The 17276-nt window shown below is 41.0% G+C and overlaps 1 protein-coding gene across 1 annotated transcript in view; it reads right to left on the bottom strand.

Annotated features, from left to right (window-relative positions):
• LOC134358974 (myoferlin-like) overlaps window positions 1–17276 on the bottom strand; it is a 272012-nt gene that overhangs the window by 219874 nt on the left and 34862 nt on the right. The window contains exons 4-5 of the mRNA XM_063071715.1: window positions 6974–7079; window positions 762–864 (exon numbers count right to left, since the gene is read on the bottom strand). Of these exons, the coding sequence (XP_062927785.1) occupies window positions 762–864; window positions 6974–7079 (209 nt within the window). The remainder of the gene's footprint in view (window positions 1–761; window positions 865–6973; window positions 7080–17276) is intronic.

Here is a 17276-nt window from a genome sequence, read left to right as displayed (position 1 = left end):
TTAAGTGCCTTGCTCAAGGACACAAACACGCTGCCACAGCTGAGGCTCGTACTAGCGACCTTCAGATCACTAGACGAACGCCTTAACCACTTGGCCATGCCTTAACCACTTTGCTGGTGGGGAAGGGGGATTGTTGCTTTGCTACTGCTTACATGTGGGAGGGGGGAGCTGGGGGGTGCTTTGGGGTCCTAACATTTAACTGTCATTCATTCTTTGGGGGCACTCCTCTATTTTCCTGGATGGTTGCAAAGAAAAAGTATTTCAGGATGTATATTGTATACATTTCTCTGACATTAGATGTACCAATTGAAATCTTTGATTGGAACCAGACCATTAAACATTAGTTTTGACTATTATGACTAATGATAGTTTTAAACCAAAGAACATACCAGTGAAGTTAGAATTTAAATGTAACCCTCAACATCATTGAACCTTCGAATTGCAGATGAAAGGTAAGACGTGTTGTTATTTCGGACACTTTACAAGTCAAGGGATTTATGTTATATTTATCAGCTAAAACAATTCCCATCATGCATGAACAGATAGAAATTAACAGATCCGAGGAACTGTGTAGCCAATAAATCTTTGGACTGAAGATTTTTTTCCTCCATAGATTATATTCTGCCACCTTAGTTTAACACCAAACATTCACAATTCTTGTTGAAGGCCAAGATCATTGGACACGTCAAATGGATTGAATGCTGAAACATTCAAATAGAATAAAAAGTAAACAGAAAACTCAACAAATAATGAAGCCTTACCTCCTGCAACTGTCTCCTGTACAGCAGAATCTCCAGCGTCAGACTGGTTAGGTGGTCCTGATCCAGGAGGCGGTTCATAATTGGCCACCAAGTTTATTGTTGCCTTGAATTAAAAAAAATACCAACTAAAATGATCATCTGTGGGTCATTATTTAAAAATGAAGCAAAGCTAAATTCATACTTTGCATTCTGGAAGCTATCTTCCAGTGCTCAATGATAGAACAGTTTGTGCATAGAAGGAAACTAAAACAACCAGACCTACTGATAATTGCTTTGTATGGAGCTCCTGCTTTTGGTTTCCAGCAGATAGGTCAAGCCTAGGACTGGATACCCAGGCTTGACTCATTTGCTTTTCAATTCCATTGATACTGTTCCTTGCTTGCTGCTATTTCAGAGTGGAGTTTTACTGGCTCTTGATCCTGGAGTCCAAAAACTTACCACAGGCCTCATCTTTAAAAGGAAAAGCGATCTATGGGGCTGCACACTGCCGCGCAAAGAACCTGGCCAATTCGCAACTCACTTACCCTGTAATTTCTGATCTCCTTCTTTACTGTTTTTGATAACCTTCTTCATGTCCCAAGTGGTAAGTGAGGTACTAGAGGATCCATATGGCTTAGCATCCAGAGCCAAAAGAAATCTAGAGCTTTGATACTTCAATTGATCTTGTTTGAACGACATCTGATAATGATTTTCTCCCTGTGTCATGGAAAGCATTCTGACGGGCTGCATCACCAATCTTGTGCAGCAGCCCCACCCCATACAATATGAAGTAAGCTGCAGAAACTTATAAAATTAGTCAGCTCCATCATGGGTACCAGCCTCCATAGTATGCAAGACATCTTCAAGGAGCAGCCATCATTAAGGATCCCTACCACCCAGGACGTATGCCTTCTTCTCGTTGTTACCATCAAGAAGGAAGTACAGAAGCCTGAAGGCACACACTCAGCGATTCAGGAACAGCTTCTTCCCCTCTGCCACCCGATTTTCTGATTTCTAAATAGACATTGAACTCATGAACACTACCTCACTACTTTTTTTAAAAAAAGATTTTTTTTGCACTACTTAACTATGTAATGGACATAACCTGTATATACTTACTGTATTACTGTTTTTTTCCTCTATATTTATCATGTTTTTCCATTGTTCCAATGCTGTAAAATTAAATTTCATGACTTATGCCAGTGATATTAAACCTGTTTCTGCTTTCGATGGCCTTGAACAGTCCAGCTCAAAATCTTAACTACTCCCTGGAGTGGAAAAGCTGCAAGACAAAATTCTTCACTGCATTTATCCAATCAAATCTCAAAAGCTTCAATTGTTCCCCTGTTCAATCTTCCATATGAATTGCATACAGGTCTAGTCAAACACAACCCATTCTATCTAATTCAGCTTGCCTTCTGGTGAATTCTGTGTTTATCCCAATTATTGCATTGTTTTAAAAATGAGATTTGTAAACACAGACCTCCAAAACTTCTGCTTTCTCAATGACTCACTAGTTTCTGTTTTTTCATTTCTCACTAGTGGTAATCAGTGTTTCTTTAGCTTCTCCCATATCCTTTACACTTTTCAATTAATCTATTCAAGTAGAAAACTGAACATTCTAAAAACAAAGTACAAGGACCCAAATTTCTCATTTAAGCTCCCATTTATTTTGATTACAGGTAAAGTACTATGCACTATAAATTCAGCCTTTGAATTATAATGAAACATTAATGCAGATGGGGTATTTTATCCCAACAGAACGGCATACTGTATGCATTCAGTAACTCCATGCTCTTGCAAGTGGTTACACAACTAAATGTTTGCAAAAACAAATGGGGATTGTTTTAAATTGCCACCTCACAGCATCATTAACTGATCACACAATTCAGTTAATTGAATTCTTGCTGTATTAAGACACAGCCATGAATACAGGTAACTCCCAGTTTCAAAAAGCTATTTTTAAAAACTTCTCTTCATGCTAAGTTAAAAAGCAAACGGCATGAAATTTCGATGAAAATCCAACCAACCATTAAATACCCAAAGAATTATTATTGCTTTGGATCAATTAAATACAAATCCTACCAAATCTTGTGTTTCTGTAGCATGCAATGGAAAATTACAAACTGCCTGTGTAACTTTATTACTCCTTCTCCTTTTTCCAACTGTGATTCCGCTCTCTCTGCCACCTTCCTTCTCTCAGTTCACAATAGAGACACATATTAGAATCAGGTTTATTGTCACTCACATACGTCATGAAATGTGTTTTTTTTTGTGGAAGTACAAAACACGATGTTACTACAGCACCCTGCCAAAGTCTTAGATATATAGCTAGGGTGCCTATGTGCCAAAGACTTTTGCACGGTACTATAGATGTTCTGCCACTAGAGGCACTGTTCGTTTTGCAAGCGCTTCATTTTCTACAAACATCACTTCCTGTTCATAAAGCTGTTTTTATACATCATTTCTTGCACAGGTTACTTTAGATTCTGACTTTGAGCAAACATAGCTGAAACATTCATCTCCATTCCCCTCTTTATTTGCTCCTGTGAGTCTTAAGATTGGTAAACATTTGGTAGATGTACTTTGAAGGAAGTATTATGTTTATCGTTCCTGGCCATCGTTGCACTATGAGTTCACTCTAGTCAATGGCATAGCTATTGAATTTTACATGTGTGCATTACCTTATTGAATGCTGATCATGAGAATAATTGATATTATTAGTATACTGCAAGAGCAGCGGAGTGAAGTGATGATGGCTCTAAATGGCAACGCCTTTGCTTGCATCTTTGGAAATAGCTCTATTTCCATCCTTGATATCTCTTTTTTTCCCTCTTTTCAAGGTTCTTTTGAAGATCCTGACCCAGAGTTACACTCCGACTTCAGTTCTTTGTGGGAATGGGACCTGCTCCCAGGGCCTCACGACTGGCTGCTTTTTGATATCCCAAGGACGCGGCCTGGAAGACTAGCGCACCTTCAGGGTGCCGGATTTTCATGGCTCTGGAGACAGGCTGATTCAAGGCCGGTGCCCCTGACTGAGGCATCACGGGAGAACACGGAACATTGGGAGCAGTGGGTTGGCTGCCGTGGGTGGTGTCTCCAGAGACTTGAGCTCTCTGAGCGCAGAACTCGGAAAAAGTGACGCAACAGACTTTTAATATCATAAATCAGCAAGTTGCTTGTTATGTCGCTGTGAAACGGGGACACCTCTTTTTCCTTTATTAGGGAGAGAGATCCTGTGGTATGTCGAATACCGGGTGAATGAATAGTTTTTGGGGTACTGCAAGTACGTGTCTTTATTGATGCTTTGTTGCACGCTTGAGTGCTCAGTGGGGCCCCGATGCTTTTTTGTTGGGGGGGGGTCGCTGCTTATGCCTGAGAGGGGAGAGTTGGAGGGGCTTTGGGGTTCTAACATTTAACTGTCATTCATTCTCTGGTGCATTCCTCTGTTTTCATAGATGTTTGCGAAGAAAAAGAATTTCAGGATGTATATGGCATATGTTTCTCTGACATTAAATATACCTATTGAAACTTATTGATATTAAAGCACGTAACATTTCTGTACTGAATCTAATAGGTGTTTTACTTAACTTTCTGCAGTTTCACTAAGTTTTTTTCATTTAAAACTCTGAAGAAAGCTTCTGGCTTGGTTAACTTTTGACAAGGTGTTTAACTCCCTGCCTAGCTTTGGACACAATGCACAGTGAGGGCAGAGGAGTGAAACAATATACACGTCTGAATGCTCAAGCAAAACCACGATACGCACAGCTGCAACACAAGCTCGCGGCACAGTTGAAGCGGCAAGAATGAGAGCAGCGTACGCTAAGCGCAAAGTTGGGAATGCTGATGGAAAAAGATCATATAGATGCAAAGAAAGCTCATACAGACGCGGAGAAAGCTCGTACAGAGGCTACATTGAGTCTGCTCGAGGAGGAGTGCAAAACTGAGGTAAAGGTGTATAAAGCAGCGACTGACTTGGACGGTGGTGGTCCTCTCTCTCAGGAGGTAAGTGAAGAACTGACCATTGGTGCAAGTCCTTTAATATGACACGGTTGCTCAACAAAGGGTGAAATAAAAGAAAAGGTAGGAACTAGCTTCCTGTCATGCTTCTGTAATGCCCTGGTTCAGATGGTTCATATTTTTTTCCTCTGGTATGCTGTTCTGTTCTCGCTGTTTGTTTGGGTTACTGTTGAAGATAAGAGACAGGAGAATTGTATTCCATCCGATTAGAATGGCTAGATTTCGGGGAGGTTCCTCCGGTAAGGGACACTGAGTTTGGGCTTGGGGCTTTGTTGGGGGAGAAGAGCGAAGATGCCAGAGAGAAGAGGTCATAGGAGTCGACCCGGAGCGGGGCCGTGATTCAACGAAGCCCGGGGAGATCGAAGGAAGATCGGCAAAGGGGAAATCATGAGCTCCAACTTGTGCACATTAGACTGTTTTATTAAACTGGGCCCCTTTTTTTTTCCCTTTACTAACCGCTTAGTCAAATTAAGAATTATAAAGCTAAATCTTTTACTGTATGCAGTGTACTGTCTGTTATATCATGGTACTTATTTGTAATGGGAACAAATCACGCAGACTTGCACACAAACAGGGGGATTCAGAGGGCTCACACTTCCATCTCCCACGTTTGGCGGGGCCGGAGCTCATCTTCCCAAGTCTTACACAGCCGATGGAACCAGAGTGTAACACTTTCCTGCCAAGTTTTTATCTGGCCTTCCTCCTGAACTTGTAACCTCTGCTTCAGATTTAAACCAAAAGCAAGATGAACCTTCATTTAAGTTGGAAGGTGAGACGTGCCCACCTAATCTGGAAAGGCATGGATGTTCACCACCTAACAAGATCCGACAAGGGCTGAACAGTGCATCGGTGGCTCACCTTTCAACAGAAGCTACCAGAGAACCAACTGTACAGCCCTCACTCGCTGCACCAGACCGCGGTGATAAATCACCATCGGACAATAGTTTGAGTGAGATGCTGAGACTGGCCAGAGAAGGCCCGAGGCAGAACCAGTCCAAACGTGGACAAGACAGTCATCGGGAGGGTGGTGGAGAACCTGGGGAGGGCAGCACGGAGATCGGGAGAAGCAGTAACAATGTACTGTAGAACACAGATGAACACACGGTGCAGCAAGCACCAACTGCCTCCAGGAAACTGAGGCAAGAACCTATTGACACTCAAGATGAATTAGACCCAGATACAGCTGTAAATTCAGGGCCAGCACCTTGGACTTCTGGTTCCAGCACACCTGCAGCAGAGCAAGGCGAGGAGGCAGCTGAGCATCCATCAGATGTAGCTAGTTCCCTGTACATTCTAAAGCCATGTTCTGGTACGTCAGAAGTTACAGGAAACTGAGCCAGTGAATTTGTCATGGAGTCAACAGGAGGGAAGTTCTACCCATCCCTGTCAACTCCCATTGACTGCAACCATATTCCCAACAGCAGGGATGAAACCCCCAACTACTGAAGCTGCTTGTGGTCACTCACATCTTAAGGACGTAGCTGACAAAATTCCCCCACTTGTCTTTTTTGCCGAGGTTCTCCTGTTGCTTGGCAGAGACAACATCTGTGCACATCAGGAACATGACGGCACAGCTATAGAATGTTGCATGTGTGTATTAACTTGTTTAACACTGATTCTGAGAATAATTGATAATATTAGTATACCTTGGTGCACAGCCATTCTGTATTGAATCTAATACATATTTTACTTAACTTTCTGCACTTTCACACAGTTTTCTCATTAAAAACCCTGAAGAAAGCATCCAGCTCAGGTGATTTTTGAGAAGGTGTTTAACTCCCTGCCTAGCTTTGTACACAATGCACTGTGAGGGCAGTGGAATAGCAAAATATTTGAAATACTAAAAGAGCTAGAACAGAAGGGAAGTATGCAAGATATACATTTGAAATTAATGTACAGTATATAGTAACATGTACATTATCATTCACCACCAACCACCCTCATCATTTTAGGCACAAGTAATGAAGTCTTGCCCAGTTAGATTGAGAATCTGGACTTTGGTGTGTCCAAATTTAAACTCTGGTGCACAGATTTGAATCCGCAATCTAGTCTTTACAACTCTCATTCATATGAGTTAGGACGCTCAAAAATAATTTTATTGAGGAATTGTTCAATAGCTACCCTAGAAAAACAAAAGATGTAATAATATATTCTTACCCAGTGGTGGCCTTAGTAAACACAAGAGGCATATGAAGGGCTCAAAATTTACCTACCCCAGTTGCCTGTTTCTTTTCACTGAGCAAAGGGATATTCTTCAAAGGCAATGTTCTTTGACCACTTGCAAGCTCTCTCAAGGATATTGTTGCAGAACCAATAAACCTAGAAGAAATGAAAATTAAATGCTATTATGTTAAACCTAGATATTCCAGCAATTAAATACACTTGAAACTAACAACTCTGCAATTAAATTAGCTTGACAACATCTCTAAAATGAAGTGTTCAGAGTCATTCCTTCCCCATGGCAATATCTGGTATCTTCCATTCATGAAAACTTCACTCTCCCTTACTCAGCGTTAGTTTAAGTAAATCATAACTCATCTCTTCAAATAAAAAAATAACAACTGGCCTAATCAGGCATTGTTATATACAAGATGCACAACAGCACCTTTAAGAGTGACGAGCACCAAGCAATCCCAAAGTGAAACAGCCATTACTAGCCATCTCAAAACTCATCAGCAGTGGATTTTGTTCCAATGACAAATCAGTATTTCTATACAGAAACTCAGTTTAGAACATCTTGCTGGATCTCGTAGTAATGACTACTAAAGAACTAAATAACACTGGAAATAATATTTTTTTCATCCAGTAATTTACCATTTTTATTCCTGCACAGCTGCTCTCAGGTCTCTGTCGCAGCCTTTTCCCCTTGAACTTGAAAGTACATGAAATGCAAATTTCATACACGTATATTTCAGTGACTTTCATATACAGTATACAGCAGTGGAAACTACAAGCAGTTTAAAACTCCTGGGAGTGCACATCTCACACAAGCTCTCATGGTCCCAGCATACATCCTACACAGTCAGAAAACCTTAAGAATGTCTCTATTTTCTGAGGAGGTCGAACAGAGCTGGACTATGTGCATCCATGCTCACGTCACGTACAATAGCAGAAGACAGCATCCCAACAAGCTGCATCACTGCTGATTACAGAAACTGCACTGCAGGACAGGAAAGCTCCAAAACAGGTAGTCAAAATTGCCCAACGTATCACTTACAGCTGCCTACCTGCCATCAAGAACATATACACACAGAACAGTGCTAGAAAATGGCCAGTAACATCATGAAGGATGCCATCCACCCTCCCCATGGGCTATTTTTCCCCACTCTCAGGAGGGGGCATCTATGCCAGGACTGCCAGACTCAAACTTTCCCCAAGCAGCAATGCTAATCAACATCTCCACCCTCCACTACTTTATTATTTCCTGCCAGACACCTTAAGTACAGAGACTCCTGTGCCTAGTGTCCCATTATGGACATGCAATCAATGTATACCAACCATTTTATGTATCTATATTGTGTTTTATAAAATTATTTTTGTTCTTTATCTTTAGTGGTTTTTTTGTGCTGCACTGGATCATTTACATTTGTGTACAGGAAATGACATTAAACAGTCTTGAATCTTAACATATACAGTATTCTGAAAACTTGACTTAAAATGCAGTACTAAGCGGTTCCTACTGCTTTGCATATCAGACATCCCACCTCTCCCGGATGTTCTGGGAGTCTCCTGCATATTACTAGTGGCTCCCTGATGCCCGCAAATTATATACAAAATTTTTTTTGAGAGCGAGTGAGTGAGAACGCGAGACAGAGAGTGCGCGCACCATGGAAGAGTGTTCCAAAAAAAAAGAAAATATAAAACGTACGTCACCTCAGACTACACTAAAGTGTACCCCTGCCTAATAGGGGTCAAAAATAATGACAGTGTTGCTCACTGCACTGTTTGCAACAGTGACTTTTCTATTGCCCATGGTGGGTTAAGACTGTAAAAGACATGTTGAGGTGAGTTTAACGGTGTCATTCATTCATTAGCATAGCTAACATTATTTAAACTAGCTGGCTAGCTGCTAAGGAGCTACTCTATTGCAGACATCCCTCCTCTCCTGGAAGTTCTGGGAGTCTCCCGCAAATTGATGGTGCTACCTCTCTGAAATGAGTTTTTTGCAGGGTGGGATGTCTGGCATATTATGATATTGAAATAGTTTAAATGCTCACATCTCAATTAGTTCCTTAATAATTTGCATATTGAAGGTTAATTTCACACATTAAGTAGTTAAAAATTGGTATTAATTACTGTACAGCTGTGCTTTTTGTGACAAAGCTTTAACTAAGTTCCTGTCTCACTCAGCTTGATGGACACCAATACCATTTTGTCTTTCAACACATTCCCAAGAGGGTCAGACAGTTGGAAAGGAGATTTCTCATTATTAGTAATGCCAGACATATAGAGAACTTTCTTCAATGTCAGAAATGAGTGACATTGCTTTACTACCAACTGCAAATTCTGAAACATAATAAGTGTTCCACTTTTGACTTAAAGTTCTATTAAAGTTGTGGCCAATTTTCACCTTAAATATATTGCACTTTCCAGCCAGATATATGCTGAGTGGATCTGGTCAAAAATAAATCAATGCAAGGCCAACTACTAACAGTGAATTAGCAAAATACGAAGTTTACCTGCTTTCCATGGTTCAGAAGCAAAATCATATTTAGGATAGTCTGTATTCCAGTATCACATGACACACTCCATAACAATGTTTCTGATATGCAAGCAGACACAGAGAAAGATGTTATCAACAGCAAAAGCTGTTGATTTGTCTACAAGTTCTTGAAATAACAGGAGCAGACACATTTTCTAGATAAGCCGATTAACCTTTTACTATTGCATCAAGTATTATATCTGCCCTCTGCTACACTTGATTCTTCTCCTTTACAGTTATTTTTGTAGTGCAACTAATTTTGCACCTTAATTATATTCAATTGGACACAAGTGTAACTATCAAAGCCAGGGGCTTAGGTCATCTTAAACTGGTGTTGGTGATGCAGAGTTGAAGCATTTCAGTCCATATGAAGATAATCTCATGGTATCATCAGTCCGGGTGTTAAGAGAATTTTAGTCAATGGAACAAAAAAAAACCCATTTGCTGAAAGCATAAATAAAAAAAAGAAAATGATCATTCCTTTACGTGAAAATATTCACGTCAGGCAGCATTTGTGGAGGGGGAGAAAAGTTAACATTTCAGGTTGTATTTATTGACTGATTGATTGATTGATTGAGATACAGCACAGAATAGGCTCTTTCGCCTCCTCAAAAAACGCCACCCAGCAAACCCCAACTTAATCTGAGCCTAATCTTGGGACAGTTAACAATGACCAATTAACCTACCAATCAGAACTTCTTTGGACTGTGGATGGAAACCAGAGCACCTGGGGAAACTACATGGTCACAGGGCGAAGGTAAAGGCAGCAGCAGGAATTGAACCTGGGTCGTCTGTACTGTAAAGCGTTGTGCTAACCACTATGCTACCCTGCTGCCCCTTCAAGGACCTGCTTCAGAAATATCATCTAATGAGAAATTAATCTAAACATTAGCCGCTTCCCTTGCTATTAATTTTATCCAACTTAATGAGTGCTTACAGCAATTCACGATGTCATAAACAAACATGTTTTCAAACCAAATCGATAAGAAACTTGAAGAAAGAGCAGGCGGTGACCCTGTGCCAGCTGCCCTTGTCCAAAGTAGCACAAGTCTACAGATTTGGGAAGTGATATCATGAATCTTGTAGATGACACACACTAAAATTACTGCATGTTATTGAGGGCCATCCAGTTCCTCAAGTCTGCTTCACCATTCAATAGCATCATTACTGCTCTGACATTCAAGTCCACATCATTGTCCTTTGATGGATGGACTTACTGCTCAACAGTTCCCATCAATATTCTGCTGACTCCCTCCCGTGGCCTGTCTTCGCCCACTATTCCACCATATACCTACCCTGTAATAAAAAAGCATTCAGGGAAAAAAATCAGCAACAGAAGACCTGTTTCTGGGATGAATAAATCAGCTTCCTGATGAGCATAGCAATGGGGAGTTATTTTTGTTATAATTATGTTCTCAAAACATCAAGTACAAAAGTGAGTTCAGAAAGAAAGACCGATTTTTTAAAAGAATTTGTATAGATTAAATAATCTGGAATGAAGAGTAAGGAGTGGACGTAGTTATACACCTCTATGTTATCTGCAAGAAACTGGCAGGCTAATTGTAATAGCAGGTATATATTTGTGGGTATACTAGTGAAGAATTTTCCAAGCCCTGGGCCTTAATTGAATTAAAAAAGATTGTTACCTTCTGCAAGGTGAAGGGATTAGTGCTCAGACTGATGAGCAAGCACCAATAACAAAATAGACTTGAAACTAGACGAGATCAGGAACCCAGAAGATAACCAATGATTGAGATTTTACTCCAATTCTTTTTAAACCCACAAATAATTCTGACTGAAGTTGCATTAACAATTAGCTCCACTGTTTCACATCACGTCATCCCCAACTGTTCAACAGTTACTTGGAAGCCAAGGTCTTGTGTAGAACCAAGTCATCACATGACTTTTTAAGGTTTGCCTACAATCATGCAAATGTATCACTGCTTCAGAAAGCTTCGTAATGTGGAAAACGGACCCAAGTAATACAGGTAGCAGTGATATTTGGCGACAATAAAGTATAAAGTATTTTCAGTATATTACAGAATGACAAAAATGCAAAAAAGATTTAAGCTTTTTGTACTGTTTACTATTCGTTATTTTAGGGAACCAACTCCGAAAGTCTACTTCCCTCCCTTACGAGATGCTATTGAATTATTATTTCAGGATCCCATTCTGACAGTCACAGCTGACTAGAATTGCATATGGACTACCAATGGAAATTCACAGGGGCTACAGAAGTAGGTTTGAGGTAGGGCCAAGGCTTTGGCATGGAATTCAATACTAGACATCATCAAGGATGTTGCATTCATTTACCAGAACTAGGAGTGTCAGGAAATACTGTTACATCACCTCGGTATGCACAACTCCATTAACCAACACAAAGCAATTTGCCTGATTGGTATGTAATACAACAAGCACTTGCCTTCTCCATCCCCAGTGTTTGGCAATTTCAGTACTTGCATCATCTAAACACAGTCCAGTAAGTTACCATCTCAGAGGTAGCGGGTAGCAAGAACATTCCTCTCACTGTTCAGTCCTCTTCAAGTAACGTTTCTTCCTCACTCGCTCAGTATCTGTCCATCCACTGCAGGGGGAACTGCCAAGTGTATGAGCAGCCATTTGGAAGGCCACCAGCAAGTACTCATTGGCTCACAGCTTCCATCCACCTCAAGATTGTAGCAAGTGAGAATGGCAAATGCCAGTCAGACATTCTGGCCCATTCAGCAGGAGAAAGGTGTGACACAAGTCTGGCTCTTTATCTTAATGATGTGATGATTACTAACATGGTGCAAGTCAATTTCCAACTGATGATCAACATCACAAACAAGAGAAATTCAAGCAACACGCACACACACAAAATGCTGAAGGAACTCAGCAGGCCAGGCAGCCTCGATGGAAAAGAGTACAGTCAACATCTCAGGCCGAGACCCTTCAACAGTATTGGAGGGGAAAAAAAAGAGTAGAATTTAAAGGTGGGATTTCAAGGTCCCCTCCCCCTCAAATCCACCTTTTAACTCTACTCCTCACCTTTTTTTCCCTCCAGTCCTGCTGAAGGGTCTCAGCCCGAAATGTCAGCTGCATTCTTCCATAGATGCTGCCTGGCCTGCTAAATTCCTCCAGCTTTTTGTGTGCTGCTTCAACATCACAATTCAGCTGGAGAGACCCACTTTTCTTCTTTGTTTATATAATGTGGACGCCTTTGGTATCAACCACATCTCTCAGTCAGTTTGTGTGAAATGCAAACAGTACCTTCATGAGGTATGCATGTTAATGAAGTGTTCATTTGCAAACAGATGGTAGCCATCAAGTCTTTAAGGACATGGGTGTGATAAAAATTATAACCATCACAGACTTGGGGAACAAGGATGTCAGCCTTTGACAGACAGGTCGCTGCCATGACTATGAGTGTTTGCCTTTTTCTCAGGTGAGAAGTGGAGCAGACCAGTGGAGTTGTGTTAATCACTGAATTAGCCTGTTCATTGGCAAAGCTTGTCCCTCCCCATGACGCTGGTAGCAAGGAATCTCCCAGCCTTTGCTGAGGCTGGCCAAACACAAAGTCTGGTACATTTAAATTTTGGTTATGTACAAAACATGTCAGCTTCATACAAAAAGGTAGCAAATGTTGAATATTCAGAATGAACATACTGGGTCAGGAGCATCTGTGGAATGTGAAAAAAAAACAGAGCTAATTTTAAACACGAGGAATTCTGCAGATGCCGGAAATTCAAGCAACACACATCAAAGTTGCTGGTGAACGCAGCAGGCTAGGCAGCATCTCTAAGAAGAGGTACAGAGGAACAGAGGAACAGAGGTACAGAGGAAACCTCGACTGTACCTCTTCCTAGAGATGCTGCCTGGCCTGCTGCGTTCACCAGCAACTTTGATGTGTGTTGCTTGAGAGCTAATCTTACAGACTGATGATTAGCTCTGAGAAAAGACTAAAGTTAAAAACCAAACATAAAACAGATGGGGGAGGAGGAAATGTCTTTTAAAAGGCAATGTCAGTGGTACATCTAGAGATAGTGCTGACTGAGGGAAAGTAGTGTTTGTTAGTGTCAATGATATGCGTGGAAGGTGGATGACAAAAAGACAGTTTTGAGAGAGGACAGAGGAAAATGGATCAAGGATAAACAGTGGTGATACAGAGCAACATTTGAGGAGAGAGTATGCAGGAACTACTCAGCACCCTCAGTGTCACACATGCAGAGGAGAAAAACAAATTAACATTGCAGGTTTACCCGGAGTATTATTGTAGATTCTGAAAATATGGAGCAACATGCACACAAAATGTTGGGGGAACTTCAGAATCAGAATTATTATCACCGGCATGTGTCATGAAATTTGTTAACTGAGCAGCAGTTCAATGCAATACATAATATAGAAGAAATAACTAAAATCAATTACAGTATGCACATATTGAATTGATTAAAAATCATGCAAAAACAGATATATATTATTTGTCACGCATTTGACCCGGATCTGGGCCGTACCCTCCAAATATCCGGACCTGCCTCTCGGTTTTTTTGCACTACCTTACTTTCCCTTTTCTATTTATGATTTATAATTTAAATTTTTAATATTTACTCTCGATTTGTACTCTAGGGAGCACAAAGTGCAGAATCAAATGTCGCTGTGATGATTGTACGTTCTTGCATCAGTTGTTTGGCGACAATAAAGTATAAAGTAAAGCACCTATGGAGGGACATGAATAGTTGACTTTTCGGGCCGGGACTCTTCATCGGGGCAGGTGAAGGGTTTCCGCTTGGAACGTTAACTACTCATTTCCCTCTGAAGATGCTGCCTGACCCACTGCGTTCCTCCAGCATTTTGTGGGGTAACATCACAGATCGATGATTTCTTTTTCCATCAGAACTGGTTAGCTCCCGCACAAACTGGTGATCTGAAATAGTTGAATTGCTGGAGTCCCATGCTCAAGTTGAGGAGAAGACGCTGTTCAAGGTCACTCATTTCAACGCCAGAAGCCAATTGTGGTGCTTATATGATGTTGGGGGCCTGTGATGGTTCTACAAGTTTTGCCGTTGCGCCCATGCATACGTGTACTTGTGCACATGACAGTAAGCTGAACATCAACTCACAGAGAATGGACAATTTAGAAAGCCACAGCAACTACAAATTTGGGTTTACCCTTATAGTCAGAAAAATGCTATCCCATGACATATGCAAATCCTGTCTGCATTTGGTTCTTCATTATGGTGTAGCAATTAGAGTAATGTTATAACTGCACCAGCAACTGGGTTCAAATCTCCCCACTAGCTAGGAGTTTGTACATTCTCCTGGTGATCGCTTGAGTTTCCTCGAGGGCCTTCTCCTTCCTCCCTCATCCCAAAGACGTACAAAGACAAGGTTAATTAGTCACATGGGTGCAAGTGGGCGGTATGAGCTCGTTGGACCAGCAAGGCCTGTTACCATGCTGTACCTCAAATTAAAAACAAACAGGCAGAAACAATCAGATATAATCATTAAATGCAGTACACCAAATTGCAGTCTTATCCCATTTCAAATGTATGTCTTAACTAATATTCAGAAATAAAAATTAGCAAGGTACCATCCAGAAGCCCTTGCACCATTTTGACATCAAGGACTCCTCAGTGAATACCACAAGGACCAATGAAAGTAAAAAAAGTCAAATGTAGGAGCAGATCTCAACTTGTCTGTACCTTGCTCCCTGAAATGCCTTTGTGTGTTCCTACAAGTTTAGTGCCACTCAGCATCTAACAAAACCACATCCACACAACAGAAAGCCACTCCCTGTTCCTGAGGTAATAAAGAATTTACTGCCTTTTGTAATTTACCCACTCACTAAAGTGCATCTACATCTGTGCAAAGCAGATTCAGGTTTCAAATACCAGGCACAGCCCATGATGAGGTTAAGAAGAACCTGCAGAGCAGGAGGTTACACTGCCATCCTAGTAAAGGCCAGTAAGTGCACTGCTGCCATATCACAGGCATATGATGGGATTTACCAGAGGGAGAGACAGCCGCATATTGCAAATGAAATCACATGCTCTATCCCAGCAACCTAGTCTTTCATAAATTATAGTTATCCTGTCAGCTGGTTAATCTTGCTTGAAGAAATAATTCCCCATCTCACAGCCTCAGTTTCAATCCGCAGTCTACCCAAACAAAATTACAGGTGTCAGGAGGCATAGTGATTGAGAATTGAGAACTAAAACAGCATGGTTCTTTTAACAAATTAACTGGAAATAAAAACATTCACAATTAACCAGGATTTCCTGTTCACTCATGATCCTATTGTTCTTGATTGGATTTCTGCTCCTCACTGGAATGACAACAGTTTTTCCATTCTATTCCCCACTAACTCAGGAAATTTGAGATTCTGTTTTTTTCCCCATTTATGGAAAAAGATCAAGACCATTATTACTAATGCAGCTTAGGATCACTTGGATAATGTAAATCCCATGAGCATTTCCATTTTTTTTGTGGTTACCAATTCAAAGAGTTTTAAAACAGTGGATGTAATCTGCAACAGGAAGTGGAAATATTTACAGTTGAAGTCAGAAGTTTACATACACCTTAGCCTTACACATTTAAACTCAGTTTTTCACAATTCCTGATACCCAATCCTAGAAAACGTGCCCTGTCTTAGGTCAGTTACGATCACTACTTTATTTTAAGAATGTGAAATGTCAGAATAATAGTAGACAGAATGATTTATTTCAGCTTTTATTTCTTTCATCACTTTCCCGGTGGGTTAGAAGCTTACATGCACTTAGTTAGTATTTGGTAGCATTGCCTTTAAATTGTTTCTTCCACAAGCTTCTCTCAGCAAGTTGCTGGAATTTTGTTCCATTCCTCCAGACAGAACTGGTGTAACTGAGTCAGGTTTGTAGGCCTCCTTGCTCGCACACGCTTTTTCAGTTTCTGCCCACAAATTTTCTATCGGATTGAGGTCAGGGCTTTGTGATGGCCACTTCAATACCTTGACTTTGTTGTCCCTAAGCAATTTTGCCACAACTTTGGAGGTATGCTTGGGGTCATTGTCCATTTGGAAGACCCATTTGTGACCGAGCATTAACTTCCTGGTTGATGTCTTGAGATGTTGCTTCAATATATCCACATAATTTTCCTTCCTCATGTTGCAATCTATTTTGTGAAATGCACCAGTGCCTCCTGCAGCAAAGCACCCCTACACTTCACAGTTGGGATGGTGTTCTTCGGCTTGCAAGCCTCACCCTTTTTCCTTCAAAAATAACGATGGTCATTATGGCCAAACAGTTCAACTTTTGTTTCATCAGACCAGAGGACAGTTCTCCAAAAATTAAGATCTTTGTCCCCATGTGCACTTGCAAACTGTAGTCTGGCATTTTCATGGCGGTTTTGGAGCAGTGGTTTCTTCCTTGCTGAGCAGCCTTTCAGGTTATGTCGATATAGGACTCGTTTTACTGTGGATATAGATACTTATCTACCTGTTTCCTCCAGCATCTTCACAAGGTCCTTTGCTGTTGTTGTGGGATTGATTTGCACTTTTAGCGCCAAAGTACGTTCATCTCTAGGAGACAGCATACATCTCCTTCCTGAGTGGTATGACGGCTGCGTGGTCCCATGGTGTTTATACTTGTGTACTATTGTTCGTACAGATGAACGTGGTACCTTCAGGCATTTGGAAATTGCTCCCAAGGATGAACCAGACTTGACATCATTCTCTGACCTCAATCCGATAGAAAATTTGTGGGCAGAACTGAAAAAGCGTGTGCGGGCAAGGCTGCCCCTCTCAACCTGGTTGCCAGAGATGAACGGCACTCGTAAGAGAGGCTACTGCGATGCCAACATTT

This window comes from Mobula hypostoma, chromosome 19 (genome assembly GCF_963921235.1).
Source record: "Mobula hypostoma chromosome 19, sMobHyp1.1, whole genome shotgun sequence".
NCBI lineage: Eukaryota > Metazoa > Chordata > Chondrichthyes > Myliobatiformes > Myliobatidae > Mobula > Mobula hypostoma.
This window is presented reverse-complemented; position numbering and strand designations above follow the sequence as displayed.